This window comes from Plectrocnemia conspersa, unplaced genomic scaffold (assembly GCF_051122295.1).
Source record: "Plectrocnemia conspersa isolate PC_06_02 unplaced genomic scaffold, ASM5112229v1 ptg000006l, whole genome shotgun sequence".
In the NCBI taxonomy this organism is placed as follows: domain Eukaryota; kingdom Metazoa; phylum Arthropoda; class Insecta; order Trichoptera; family Polycentropodidae; genus Plectrocnemia; species Plectrocnemia conspersa.
Window position 1 is genome coordinate 9,529,788 of NW_028277170.1, and position 14,039 is coordinate 9,543,826.

General features: G+C 42.1%; 2 protein-coding genes across 3 annotated transcripts; both read left to right on the forward strand.

Annotated features, from left to right (window-relative positions):
* Positions 1-6,838: 6,838 nt before the first annotated feature.
* On the forward strand, positions 6,839-10,090 carry wrm1 (wurmchen 1 transmembrane protein). 2 transcript variants are annotated; one of them, XM_088188065.1, is made up of 3 exons: positions 6,839-6,925; positions 8,382-8,598; positions 8,668-10,090. In XM_088188065.1, the coding sequence occupies exons 2-3, from the start codon at positions 8,409-8,411 to the stop codon at positions 8,823-8,825; spliced, it is 348 nt and encodes a 115-aa protein (XP_088044191.1). In that variant the 5' UTR covers positions 6,839-6,925; positions 8,382-8,408; the 3' UTR covers positions 8,826-10,090. The 2 variants fall into 2 exon arrangements, with proteins under 2 accessions (XP_088044191.1, XP_088044190.1); XM_088188064.1 differs by having other exon boundaries at positions 6,839-6,880.
* On the forward strand, positions 8,833-9,006 carry wrm2 (wurmchen 2 transmembrane micropeptide). The gene has a single exon (XM_088188066.1). The coding sequence runs from the start codon at positions 8,833-8,835 to the stop codon at positions 9,004-9,006; it is 174 nt and encodes a 57-aa protein (XP_088044192.1).
* Positions 10,091-14,039: the final 3,949 nt, after the last annotated feature.

Below are 14,039 nucleotides of genomic sequence, written 5' to 3' on the forward strand. Positions count from 1 at the left end.
TAGCTTGTGCTGCCGTCCGCCTAGGTCGCTGTCCGGTTTTAGAGAGCGAGTCCTGCGCGTCTTCCCCTCGGCCGCCTTTCTCCTCCCCCCGGTGTTGCCATCACACCACAGCGACGCGAGCTCCATCGCGTACGGCGTAGCGCTCGAGATTGACGGAGACGTGGTGGAGGACGCAGCATGGCTTAGAAAGCCTACGGACGTTGGACACATCAACGTCGTGGAACTGGACGCAGTTCTTAAAGGCATAAACCTAGCTGTCAAATGGGGAGTTCGAAGACTGACCATCGTGACCGATTCGGCGACGGTCGTCAGTTGGTTGAACTCTGCGTGTGAGGCGGGCCCGAAGGCGAAAGTGTCCGGCGCCGCAGAGATGCTTGTCAGGAGACGACTGGGTGTTCTACGCGAGCTCTTCGACGAATATTGCATAAACGTCAAAATTGTGCAAGTTCCGTCGGAGAAGAATCGAGCGGACGCCCTTACCAGGGTAAAGAAGTCTTGGGTAGACCTGGTTAGGAGAGTTGAACCAGGTGAACCAGTTTGCGCCGCTACCGTTGAGGAGCTGCATCAAATGCACCATTTCGGGGTGGACCGCAGCCTTCATCTCGCGCGAATGGTAGTGCCCAGCGCCACGCGCGGCCAGATCGAGAACTGCGTACGTCAGTGTGACAGATGTCAGTTGATCGACCCGCACCCGACGACGCACGAGGAAGGTTCGTTGGAGGTCAAGCAGAAGTGGACGAGGCTAGCCGTGGATGTGACGCATTACGAAGGAGAGCGATATCTCACGATCGTCGACTGCGGCCCGAGCAGATTCGGAGTATGGAAGCCGTTACGCTCCGAAGCCGCATCTGAAATCGCGGCACAGCTGGAGCAGCTGTTCATTGAGAGGGGTCCACCTGAGGAGCTGCTTATGGACAACGGAACAGCCTTCAGATCTGACCGAGTGGCCGACATGTGCAACCGGTGGAACGTGCGAAGACGCTTCAGAGCCGCGTACCGACCGCAAGGAAACGGTATCGTCGAACGTCACCACCGCACGATAAAGAGAACGGCAGCTAGAACCAACATCTCCCCAGTTCAAGCGGTATTCTGGTACAACCTCGCACCAAAAGACCCGAAGGACATCACCTCGTCGCCGGCTAGAATGATATTCAACTACAAGTGGAGGCACCCGGCGACGACGACGGAAGGGAGCGACGCGGAAGAAGCGAGGTTCGAGGTTAACGAAGCTGTGCTCGTTAAACCAGCGCAGTCGTCGTGCACCAAACCTTGGACCGAGGGGCGCGTGACCGGGATTGTGTCGCGGAACAACGTCATCGTAGATGGCATTCCGCGACACGTCCTAGACTTGAGGAAGGCGCCAAGGGAGGACAGACCGCAGCTGACTACGATTAGCTTATTGCCTCAGCTGCCCTCGACCCCATCAGAACGGCCATCTACAGCAGCAGAAAACGCGACGACTCCCGCGCCCGACATTGAAGATTCCCGAGAAGAGGAGCAGAGCTTAACACCTCGACCAACACGGCAACGAAGACGTCCCGCCTACCTTCGGGAATTTATATGATGAGGGCATCAGGAGGGCGTGTGGTGTGATGGCAACACCGGGGGGAGGAGAAAGGCGGCTGAGGGGAAGACGCGCAGGACTCGCTCTCTAAAACCGGACAGCGACCTAGGCGGACGGCAGCACAGTATTGTTTTTTAAATTAAGTTACTAAGGTAATTTGGGGGTCCGTACGTCTTGTTGACGTAGCGGTTGACCGCTGATTGACGCTCACGCTCCATCACTCGCCTCCCCCTCTCTCGCCCCTCTCGCCCCGCTACAGTACTCCCCTCCAGTGAACTAGCCGTGAGCAGTTCACGATTAAGGCGAACCCAAGACGAAATCCTGCAGGTGGCCGGGTATTCGTAGAGTCCTGGTCGGTCTTGATGTCGTGGGGGGGCGGGCTGCGTAGCGTTGCTTGCTCATCCTCGGTTTCCGGGGGTAAAAGGTTGATCTCCGGCTGCAGCGGTGTCAGTGAAGTCTCGTTCGATGGGAAAAAGTAGTGTCCCACGTAGCCTTCCTGTGTATCTTCAGGTTGGATGAATGCAGGCTTGACGCGATCTATTGACACTGCAACACTTTTATCCCTGATCTTTAGCGTCAAGACCCTTTCCGTACGGGAAAGCACTTCGTAAGGTCCGTCGTAAGTTGGGCTTAACGGAGCTGCAGCTGCATCGCGTCGGACAAACACGCTCTTAGCTGATGCCAGGTTCTTAAAAACAAACGTTGGTGTGCTTCCATGCTGACGAGGATTCTTAGAGCGTAGAGCTGCCATCTTAACACGTAAGTTGTCGACGAAATCTTGCGGTTCGTTGGGCGTAGCTCGAGTGCCAGCTGATACGAACTCGCCTGGCAACGAGAGTGATTGTCCGTATACTAACTCAGCGGTTGATGCTCCTAGGTCGTCTTTCCATGCCGCCCTGATCCCAAGTAAGACAAGTGGCAGGATGTCCGTCCATTCTTCTCCGTTGTGGCAGGTTATGGCTGCTTTCAGTTGCCGGTGAAAACGTTCCACCATGCCGTTCGCCGCTGGGTGGTATGCCGTGGTTCGAATGCGGGCGGCACCCATCAGACTCGTTAGTTTCCTAAAAAGTGAACTCTCAAATTGCCGGCCTTGATCAGTGGTAATTCTTACCGGCGCGCCAAATCTCGCCACCCAACCGCTGAAGAAAGTCTTGGCAACCGTCTCTGCTGTTATGTCAGCGATGGGGAATGCTTCCGGCCATCTCGTAAAGTGGTCCACGCATGTGAGCAGGTACTTGAAATCCCCAGATATTGGTAGCGGTCCCACTATGTCCACGTGGACATGCTCGAAGCGGTTCGTCGGTGCCTCGAAGGTTCCTAAGGGTGCGTGTATGTGTCTGTTTACCTTAGAACGTTGGCACGGTATGCAGCTTCTAGCCCAGTCATGACACTGTTTCCGCATGCCCGGCCAAAAGTAGCGTTCGGTTACCATCTTGGCAGTTGTGTTCGTCCCAGGATGTGCTAATCCGTGTACCGAGTCGAAAACTGACCGCCGGTACTGCTCGGTGATGTACGGGCACCTCTCGTTGCACCAAATACTTGCACCCGACACGTGCCAAGGTAATCGCTATAACGGTATTTCGCCTGCTGCTATAAGCTTTCGTAGTTCGTCATCCGTCGATTGAGCTGCGGCTAGGTCGTCAAAATTGATCGCAGCAGTCACAGCCTCCGTTCTTGATAATGCATCTGCGACCGTGTTTTCCTCACCGGGCACGTAATGTATATTCGTCGTAAACTGTCCTATGAAGTCTAGGTGTCGGAATTGGCGCGGCGAGCACTTGTCAGCCTTCTGATCGAGGGCGAACGTCAGCGGGCGGTGGTCGGTGAAGATTGTAAAGTTTCGCCCCTCGACCATGTGCCTAAAATAACGCACTGCTTCGTACATAGCCAATAGTTCGCGGTCGTACGTACTGTATTTCCGTTGGGCTGAAGATAATTTCCGAGAGAAGAAAGCTAACGGTTGCCAGCCCCTCATGGAAGTTTGCTGGAGGACTGCTCCCACGGCTACGTCTGATGCATCGGTGAATAGCGCTAGTTTCGCCTTAGGGTCCGGATGGGAGAGTAACTTAGCCTCGGCGACGGCGCGTTTGCAGTTCTCGAACGCACTTTCAGTGGTCGAGTTCCATTCGATCGGCGTAAGGTCATTTTTTTTTACTCCGGTCAGCAATTAGTCCAGCGGCGCTTGCGTATCAGCGGCTTTACGTATGTGTCGCCGATAAAAATTCACCACTCCTAAAAATTCCCGCAATTGCCTGATTGTTCGCGGTTTTGGGAATTCGCTAATGGCCGTCACTTTTTCAGTCACTGGTCGCGTGCCGACTGCGGATACGCTATGGCCAAGAAACGTTACTTCCGAAGCGGCAAACACACACTTGGACGCGTTGATCAGCACTCCGTGATCCTTCAATCGCGTAAACACTTCGCGCAAATGTCGCTGGTGTTCTTCGACGTCCTGCGAGGCGACTAGAATGTCATCTATGTATGCGTATGCATAATCGAGCCCTCGCAAAACGCCATCGATGAACCGCTGGAAAGTCTGGGCCACGTTTCGAAGTCCGAATGACATCATAGGGAATTCGAAGAGCCCGAACGGCGTGATAATCGCCGTCTTCTGCACATCTTCGGCTGCCATCGGAATCTGGTGATACGTGCGCACCAGATCTATCGACGAAAATATTCTTTTACCACTTATCTGGCTTGCGAAGTCTTGAATGTGCAGCACCGGGTAACGGTCTGGTACCGTGCGTGCGTTAAGCGCGCGATAGTCTCCGCACGGGCGCCATTCTCCGTCTTTCTTGGGAACGAGGTGCAAGGGGGACGCCCAGCTGCTCTTCGATGGCCGGGCAATGCCATCACGTACCATCCTGTCGAAAGCGGTTTTCGCCTCCCGCATCTTCCTGGTGTCAAGGCGTCGCGGTTTAGCAGTCACCGGCGGTCCAGCTGCCGTCGTTATGTAGTGGACTGTATCGTGTTTAACGCGAGCGTTTGGCTGTCCGTCGGGTCGGGTTATTTCCGCGAACTCGGTGAGCAGCGCGTGGAACTGCGACTGGTTGGAAACAACATGGACTTCCTCCGCAGCGTTTCGTCCAATGGATCTCCCTTTCGTCGTCGAGTGAGCGGCTCCATCAGTGAGTGTCGCGCGTTTCAAATCTACGATGAGGTGGAAATGCGACAAAAAATCGGCCCCGACGATGGGCCTAGTAACGTCAGCCACAACGAACTTCCATACAAACGCTCTTCCTAACCCAAAGTCTAATTTGAAAGTTCGCTGGCCGTATGTCTTGATTTTGGCTCCATTGGCCGCGAAGAGCTCGTATCTTGTGGGTTCGATGACGTCGGCTGCGCGGCGAGGATAAATCGACACTTCCGAGCCTGTGTCGATCAAGAATCGTCCACCCGATCGATTGTCGCTGACGATAAGGCGGCGAGATATTTCGAGGTCGTTTTCCGCCGTTAACGACTCTCGCTGTCGTTTCCCGCCGCTCTTCGGGATTTGTTCCAAGCGCACGGGGGACGGCATCGTCTCGCTGCGCTTCCGTGCGTGCGGTGGAACCAGCACAAGTTGTTTCCGTCGGCGTCTGCGCATGCGCGTCGCTCAGCCGCCATCTTGTTTTGCGGTGCGCGCCGTCCGCCACTGCTTGCCGCATCGACGTATTTTTCGCGAGAATCCTCCATCCCCTCTGCGAGCAGTGCGTCGGCCAACTTCGCTGCCATCTCCAGCCTGGCGTCGTCTTTGACTGTCGCGTGCGTCACCAGGAGGCTGAGTACGCTGGCGCGTGCGCGTTCGGGCAGTTTCCGAACCCACGTGTCGCTGACCAGCTCCGACGGAATCGCGCTTCCGGCGTAAGTTCGCATCTGGCGGAGCAGCTCCGACGGCTTCCTGCCCTCCATCGGCGTCTCTTGCATCTTTCGTAGCCGCTCTACGAACGAAGGTGCGAACGCGACGAGGAGCCGCTTCTTTATCGTCGTGTACGGCAACTCGGAATCCGGCGCGAGTATCAAATCCGCGACCGCAGCTAGTGCCTTTCCGCGCAGTCCGCCAACTAGCACGTCGAATTTTTCGCTCTCGGTAAGCGCTTTCCTAGACCGGAAAACAGCTTCCATCTGCGCGAACCATAATTCACAATTGTCTATGTTAAATGGCGGAAAACCGCCGCTCGCTTCGAACTCCATTCTCGCGTCGCGTCGGGGTCATCAGTTTGGGGGTGCGTACGTCTTGTTGACGTAGCGGTTGACCGCTGATTGACGCTCACGTTCCGTCGCTCGCCTCCCCCTCTCTCGCCCCTCTCGCCCCGCTACAGTAATAATAGAAGGGGTTTTTGCCTTGGGCACCAAATAAGTAAATTTGAGGTTAAACACTGAGTTTCAAAAACTATTACCAAAGATATTGAAATAATATCAGGAGAACATGATGATTCAAATATATTTTGCTCATACTAATCGCACACCACTGCAAAAAACAGACGTATATAAAAGACCGAGTTGGTTCTCCAGGCTAGGGAAGATATCAATGGAGGTAATGTTCTCAACGCCACTGTAGCGACAGTTCTGAGTGCTTTGCAAATATCATAAATAAATTTAAGGAGCAATATTTTAGAGTTGTTGAGGTTAATTTGGAATCACCTTCTTTTCCAAGGTCAACTAAAATAAGTTTTTAATGAATTGGGAACTTTCGAGGGATTATTAATAAGCATTAAAAATATTATTTATTGAATGCATGGTGGATGGATGGTTTAAGTGACAAATAGACTGGGCCACTGCAGTAGTATTTTATTAAAAGTATATAGAGCTTACATGTTTGTTATTGAAATATATGAGTGAATGGTGAACAAGGCACCACCGGCCGTTGAATTCACCAAAAGAATGTGCTGCCTTCTACTGCCGTCACGTCAGTGCTACCAGAGGGTCACCAAGTTTTGGCCATAATAAATGAATAAGCAACTAGGCCCCAAATGTATTGATATACATTCAAAACAATAGTTGTATTATTTAAAAAAATGTAGTCATTAAATGGTCTAGTTTCTAATCACAAATAATCCGAGCAACGCTGAATATTTCAGATAGCAACTACTCCAGCTCTCGGATTTTCTCTAAAAGGGTCTGTGTGCTAGTATAATTTTATGTAACTAAATAATAAATTTAAAATAAAATTTATTTATATTGTATTTTAAGTAAATTTGACGTATTTTGTTTACAATAGAAAAATATTAATTTTTCTTTTTAAAACCGAGATTTCAACATATTTCATACTAGCAACTCTCGCCCCGCGGCATCGTTCGTTGGTTTCTGGTCGCGCATTCGGTTACGTCCGCAAAGGTTCACACAGGCTATTATCTATTACGAGTTACTATCTGCGATTGCGTATTTTGTTTTTTATATATACGTATACTACGTACGCGCGTCCCCCATTTTGATCACCTTTATAATTCAGTTCCTTGCGTTCTTCCAATTTGTCTGCCACGCCCACTGGGTGTGTCTCATGTTATAATTTAATTTAACGCGCGTTAAGCGTTTATATTCTGTTATGTCTAATGTTTTACCATTCTTCACTTTATAACTTTGAACAGTGCTTTCGTTGGGTCTGTTACGAGCATTAAGATTGAGTTTATATTATAAAGTTTCGACTATACAACGGCGTTTGTTTTCATTTTAATTTTGTCCGATATGTTTGGTTTGGGTGTGGTCTTCTGAGTAAACACTCATTCCAGAATCTCTAATAGCACTAAAGCATTTTATTAACATAACTATTAAGATTTCTAGCCGTTTACATTTAAAAGTGAACGCAAAACGTGGATATTATAAATTAATTTTCGACAAAAATCGGTTAACATGTTATTACATTGGGTTCTTCGTGTGTTAAATCTGTGTATTTTCCCTGTAGTCTATTTTTATTTATCATATTGATGTGTATAAACCATTATTGTTGTTTTTTGCCTGCATCTATAGTAATAGATCTGTTTTATATGTATATAAAGCATAACACTGCATGTGTTTAATACAAAAATTCATAATTTAATACTTATTTGAGGGTCAGGTCACCTGTGCCCACTCTAACACAATGCCAATCTTGGCGCTGATAAGCTGTAACTTTGTAATATGTTATTTTTTTGTATAATTTTAGGTTAAAAAACACTTTATTTTATTGAAATAATATTTAAATAACTTATCGCATAAATAGGTACTCTCCCACATATTAGCAAATTTCGAAATAACGCACAAAAATATCAGCTGCGGTGAAAGGGTTAAATACAATAACCAACTTCTTCGTCAACTCTTCAATAAAAACATCACATAACTGTGCTTGAGACTCATCTAGTCTCTTTCTCACGAAATCCTGTCCAATGAGATACGTTTTAAAATGTTTCTGCAAAACTGCACCTCACCAAATTTCTCATACATTTCGTTGATCAAAGAACTAGGAACATCATACCTTTATTCATGCTAACTTACAAAACTGGTGATATTTCAATCTCTCCACATTTTCTATAACTTTCTCTTTTGTAATAAACACAATTTTCTTATTTCTATTAATCTATAATGCTTGTGAAAGCAATACATTCAAACCAAAATATTATTTGTAATTTGTTCTGCTTTGTTTCACACCAACGTAAGCCAATACTTTTGGTTGTTATCATTTAACTATTGCCATTCTTGAGATCAAACACATGTTATTTTATATTTCTTTGACCACTCAATATGTGTTGTTAATGTCCTTATTGTTTTATCTTATATTAATGTAATGCGTCGCTGCCACTATTATACCTGTAATTAATTTATAGTAAAGCTTTCCTAATCACTTGCAATGTTTTATTTTCAGATATACCAATGCGCATGAACGGCTGCCATGTCTAAGATTGAGGATAGAACTGCATATTTAGACAATCCGTTCTTCAAGAAACATATCTACGGTGACTTCTCGCCTTTTTACATAGCGATCGCCATTTGTTCAGTCATCGGTGGGTTCCTGTTAATCTTGAACGTCGTTTGCTGCTGCTGTTCCAAATATTCTGAGTACTGGCAGGATAGACACACGGGTACGTTTTTATTGGATTTATTGTAGGGTTATTATCGATTGTTGCAAATTATTGAATTGTTATTTGCAGGTAATCGTTGGCTAGTGTCACTGTGGACGGCGACCCCTCACAAGCAGCCGTCGTTGGATTACACCGAATTAGAGAAGGGCATATCTGTGATTACTAGACCCGCACCGAAGACTCCTCAAGAATACTTGGAACTCCATAAGAGGGAGAGCGACATCTGAGTTGAAAATGCCGTTGATTATCTTATACCCGGCTGTGGCAGCATTGATGATGTTCATCGTCTGCATCATCATCGTCATGCTAAGGTTTGGGCCTAAGTTGTGTGGACTTAGACACAACGCTCTGACGACACAGTATGACTGGGAGGATCATGCATACGAGCAGAAAGTCTCATATGCCTAATGTATCAACAAAATCATTGCCACTTTTTTTATTAATATGATATTATTTTGTTAGTGTTTAGCATAATTAATTCTTGTGTTGTCAAATTATGTTTCATAATTAACGACGCAAGGGTCGATATTGGCAATATTATATTAGATCTGATTTTTTACATGTTTTTTTATGTATATATAACAAATGTAATTTGAAATATAAGCAGTAGATAAGCGCACAAATACAGTTAAGTCTGAAAGCATACCTCTTGTAAAACTAGTGCCTCAAAGTGCTGCCTTATAAATGCCAGCAAAAATAAACTTGACTGAATTTCATAAAGATTTTTGTAATACTTGGATAAAAAAAATTAAATTATATATGTAATGCCATATCAGTAAGTTGTATACAAATTAATGTTTTATTTTGTTAAATTTCATTATAAATTGATAAATATTTTATTCTGTCAATTTTTAGAAATATTTTTAATTATAATGGTTAAATATTTAAGTGCACAATTCATTTTGATATATGATCATTATTACCCCATTCTCGGTCATGCCTGAGAAAGTTGTATTTTGTGAATTCTCATCTCAAAAATCAGCAAACTTTTCATAAAAATTATAGCATTTTTTTGTTATATATTAAATTTGTATGAATATTTTAAAATGTTTTACATCTGTATGTTTTTATACTTTCTTTTTTTATACTTTACATCTGTATGTTTTTATACTTTCCATGCACAGGAAAGGGTGGGTCCATGCAATAAGTTTATGAGTAATTTTTAAAAAAATACTGTGACCGGGAAGTGGTTAATATAAGTTATCTCATAATACATTCAAATATATTATACAACATCAATCATATTTCCATCAATATTAAAACTGACTGAATTTTATAAAATATTGATTTACTATCAAATTAACAGTGTGAATTACAACATTTTTTTTATATAGGATTAGTCATTAATTTTATACAATGCAAATTAAATGATATTTTAATTTAATTTTTTTAAGAACTTTTTTATTTTTATTTTGATCTATATCAATTTAATTTGGCAATTCCAAATTGTATTCCGTCCATTTATACAAATTATAAAGTTTATATTATAAAATGTAGTGTTTTCATTTTTTATTCCTTCTCTTATGCTGAGTAAATAAAGAGGTAATAAAAAGAAAAAGATTTTTTATACATAGTAAACTCCCTCTTATCCTGCTCAACTGAGACTGGAGAGTTACTGAAAAACAATACTCTAAAATAATACATAATAAAAAAGGAAAGAATGTCAAAATATTAAAATTAAATGATACAAGTTGGACCAGCTTCTCGTAGCTGACATTAAATATATTATACCAATGCGCAATACCAGGGCATTAACATGTTGAATAGAATAATCTTGAGTCTAATAAATGCATGAAACGCAGTCTTCCACTTCTGTGGACTTTTGACTTGAAAACATCTTCAGAATCACTGTGATCATTGATGGCTTCATTATCTTCGCTAGGAAATTGGGAAAGAATATCTTCTAACAATGTATCTTCTCTCTCATCCATTTTATAATGATCACAGTAAAAATTACAAAGCAAAATATTTAAAATTATAGAGTTGGTATGAAAATTACTCAATATATTATAGAATATAGATCATGTATTATCACGAAATATTTGAAAAAACACAATTATACATAATAATATAACGAAAAAGCGCAGAGATTAAATAAAAACAAGTATAGTCTACAAATGTTTTCTTATCGCGGCCAGAATATAACTGAACTCATGAAGGTGTCTGTGTCCTCAGAGACGTCAAGGGACCAAACAAAAGGGAGAGAAGCTATTGCGATGATGATATTGCTTGATAACTAGAGCCCGCTCATTAACGTATTAAAGTAAGGTGGGTGGGACTCACAAGCATTTGGCTTTTTTACTCGGATGGTGCGTCGACGCACCATTTCAATTAATGAAATATAACGTAAATTTTTGGGTATTTCCTGTGTATGTTTTGAATGGCGTTTTTTCAGTGTTGTAGACAAGAGTTTCAAGAGTCATATCTTATCAAAAAATATCAGTTTTACCTGAATCAAGCCGGGGAGAGCTAATTTATCGGGATTTATTTGATGACTAAATTTAAAGGCAGGATTGCTGTAGCTTCTCCCGAAGGCAACAGTTGGCGTTCGTCCTTTGGTTGACACGCGTCGGTGACTTTTTATTGCCTACCGTGTTTTCGACAGTGTGTCGGTTGTCCGTAATTTGTGTCTAAGTAAAACTATATATAATGACTTTTCTTTTTTTAAATATTGTAAAAAAAATAGTGATATGGCTAAATATAATGATTGTGATGATATGTTTTGTAATGATAGTGATGGGGAGAATTTAATTTTTGATTTTTCATCTTCTAATGATGATAGTGAAGAAAGTGACGTCGAAATTAGGCATATTGGTGTGAATCTAAGATGGAATGCAGGCGATTTAATTATTAATTAATAGACGAAGAAGCGGTACCTCAAATAAATCAGAACAATAACATCAGAATCACCACATTAGAAAATTGGAGAATAGTAACTGGTAATGATAGTGTGCTAAAGCAATACTAATGTTTGCCACCAAGTGTTAAATGTCCTGGGCCGCAAGTTTCCGCAAACTGTACATTATTATTATTTTACACTGATGAGTTGGTTGGGAAAATTATTTTAGAAACTCATTTATCGTCAAGATCTACATGGCATAATTGGTTAGATACAGTGGCGTAGCTATGGGGGGGCGGAGGGGGCGGGCCGCCCCGGGCGGCACTTGCTTGGGGGTGGCATATTCGCGATGGAATCGTCTAGTGTGGTTCTTAACCCTGAATAAACTAAAATTTATGTAAATCTACGAATACCAAGAGCTTAACAATAAGCAATTTATTATTTTTAAAAATTCTGATTTTATGACTCTGCAAAAAATGTATAGGGGGGGGGGCGGCAATTTTAAGGATTGCCCCGGGCGGCACATACCTTAGCTACGCCACTGGTTAGATATTAACTTAGATGAAATGAATGCGTTTCTTGGAGTAATTTTTAATATGGGATTGTGGCCGGCAAAATATACACAGGATTATTTTTCCACTCGTCATAACTGCAATTTTCAATTTTTCGAGATATTTTTAAAAGAGATGGATTCGTTCAAATATTTTGGATGCTCCATGTTAATGCTGAAGAGACAAGTAATGATTTGCAGCATAGTATTGAGAAAGTCAATCCATATTTAAAATTACTGGAGCAAAATTTCAAAAAGTATTATGTACCCGGTCCGAATATCGTAATAAGTGCAAAGGGTTAATGTTCGTAGAATACACTAAGAAAACTTAAAAATAAATAGTACTACGGGAGGTGTGGAACGCTCTCTGGACGTAAAAAACCCAGATGCCCACCTGATGGGATGGAATCATAGGCTCCCAATACTAAAGGGCTGGTAGGAATGTTTAGGCTGCGGCTAGCACTTGAATGACACCTTTTTTTCAAAGATTTTGTCACTGTTGATGAAAGTTCTCTATGCACTACAAATTACCATAACACAAAACTATATATCAGTTGTGATAAAGAAATAGTTACAAAGTTTGCTATTATATTATAAGTAATTACACTTTTTGGTGAAAAAACTTACCCTGTGTCTGATTGGAGAGAGTCCAATATATGGGGTAGAATTCTCGACGCAGTCCTGATGGTACTTCTTGTAGTCGTTGTAGGCTGTAGTGGGAGGCATATTTCTCAACACCCCCATCAGCGGAACACAGCAAGATATAAGGCGGATTCTCAGTTTTAGTTGTGGGGCGAATTCCTGGTTTCATCCGAAGAGGCATTGACTCGGTAATATTATCTAAAGTTCCAGTTGAGACGGCGAGCCTTTCAGAAATAATGAGAGGATGTCTTTTTTTCCCTTCTAGGTATCGACTATGGTCGTATGATTAGTGCAACAACTTTTGGTTGTCATTGCTAGGAAAAACATCACCCGAACATTCACCGTTCGATACTTTGAGAGTAGTATATGCAAAGGTGTTGTAATCCCATTCTCCCTTCGAAATTTCGACGTGTGGGGTTATACGATTTGTATATGATTTGGCTCAATCTATACCTTCACATTGGATATTGTTTCGAGAAGTATCATATTTTCAGTTTTTGTTTATATTGTTTTTGAATGCTTAAATATTAGTTTCGAATAATTTCAACAAACAAAATTTTCAGAAAAAGCTGATTTCAATACAAAATATACAAACAAGCCCCTAGTCACTAGAGGTTTGTTTATATATTTATAAGGACAAACACTAGGGCTTAGTGTTTGTCTTTATAATGTCGAACAGATTAACCAGTGGAATTTACAATTTTTATTCATCAAAATATACCAATTTTTTATTGCATTATTTAATACCTTTCTAGCTGTTTAAAAAGACAACAGATTTAATTATACACACTTTCAAATACATTTAAAAATAAAGGCAAAAAAATGGCTTTCCATTTCTTGCATTACACTTTTAAGCCAATTATGTGGCTTCCCTCCAGTAATGTGTTAATCATTACTTTTTATGCTGTATAATACAATGTTTAATTAATTTGAAAAAATCTAAGCTAAACTAAGCTTTGAATGATTTTTGACACAAATTAATTATACACAGGAATGTGATTTTTAGGGTGAAAATAAAAAAAACTTTTATAAGAAAAAAATGTATTCTAAATTTCGAAAATTAACTACATAAAAATGTGTACATAAAAGCATATTCGCACAGTGAGTACAAAACGCTACTAACTGCATGAAATATTAGGGTTTCGATACTATTTTGTCACTTTATTTTACAATATCAAGTACGTGTCGATTATCGTTCTTATACTTTGTAAACAGACATTTATAATTTTTGCGCTTACTACTGTGCTATACATTCATATGTACACGAATACCACAATTTTTATAAATATTTTTAAATTTGAAAGACTGCTATGATTTTTATGATTACACTATATACATATAAATAAATATGTATGAATAAAATATAATTAGGTAAAAAATATAAAAATCAGAACAATACAATAGGAATAG

Bases quoted from the DNA above. Each gene is read 5' to 3' on its own strand.
- wrm2 (XM_088188066.1), top strand. From the start codon at position 8,833: ATGCCGTTGATTATCTTATACCCGGCTGTGGCAGCATTGATGATGTTC.
- wrm1 (XM_088188065.1), top strand. From the start codon at position 8,409: ATGTCTAAGATTGAGGATAGAACTGCATATTTAGACAATCCGTTCTTC. The intron at 8,599-8,667 runs GTACGTTTTTAT...TGTTATTTGCAG, and splicing joins CTGGCAGGATAGACACACGG to GTAATCGTTGGCTAGTGTCA.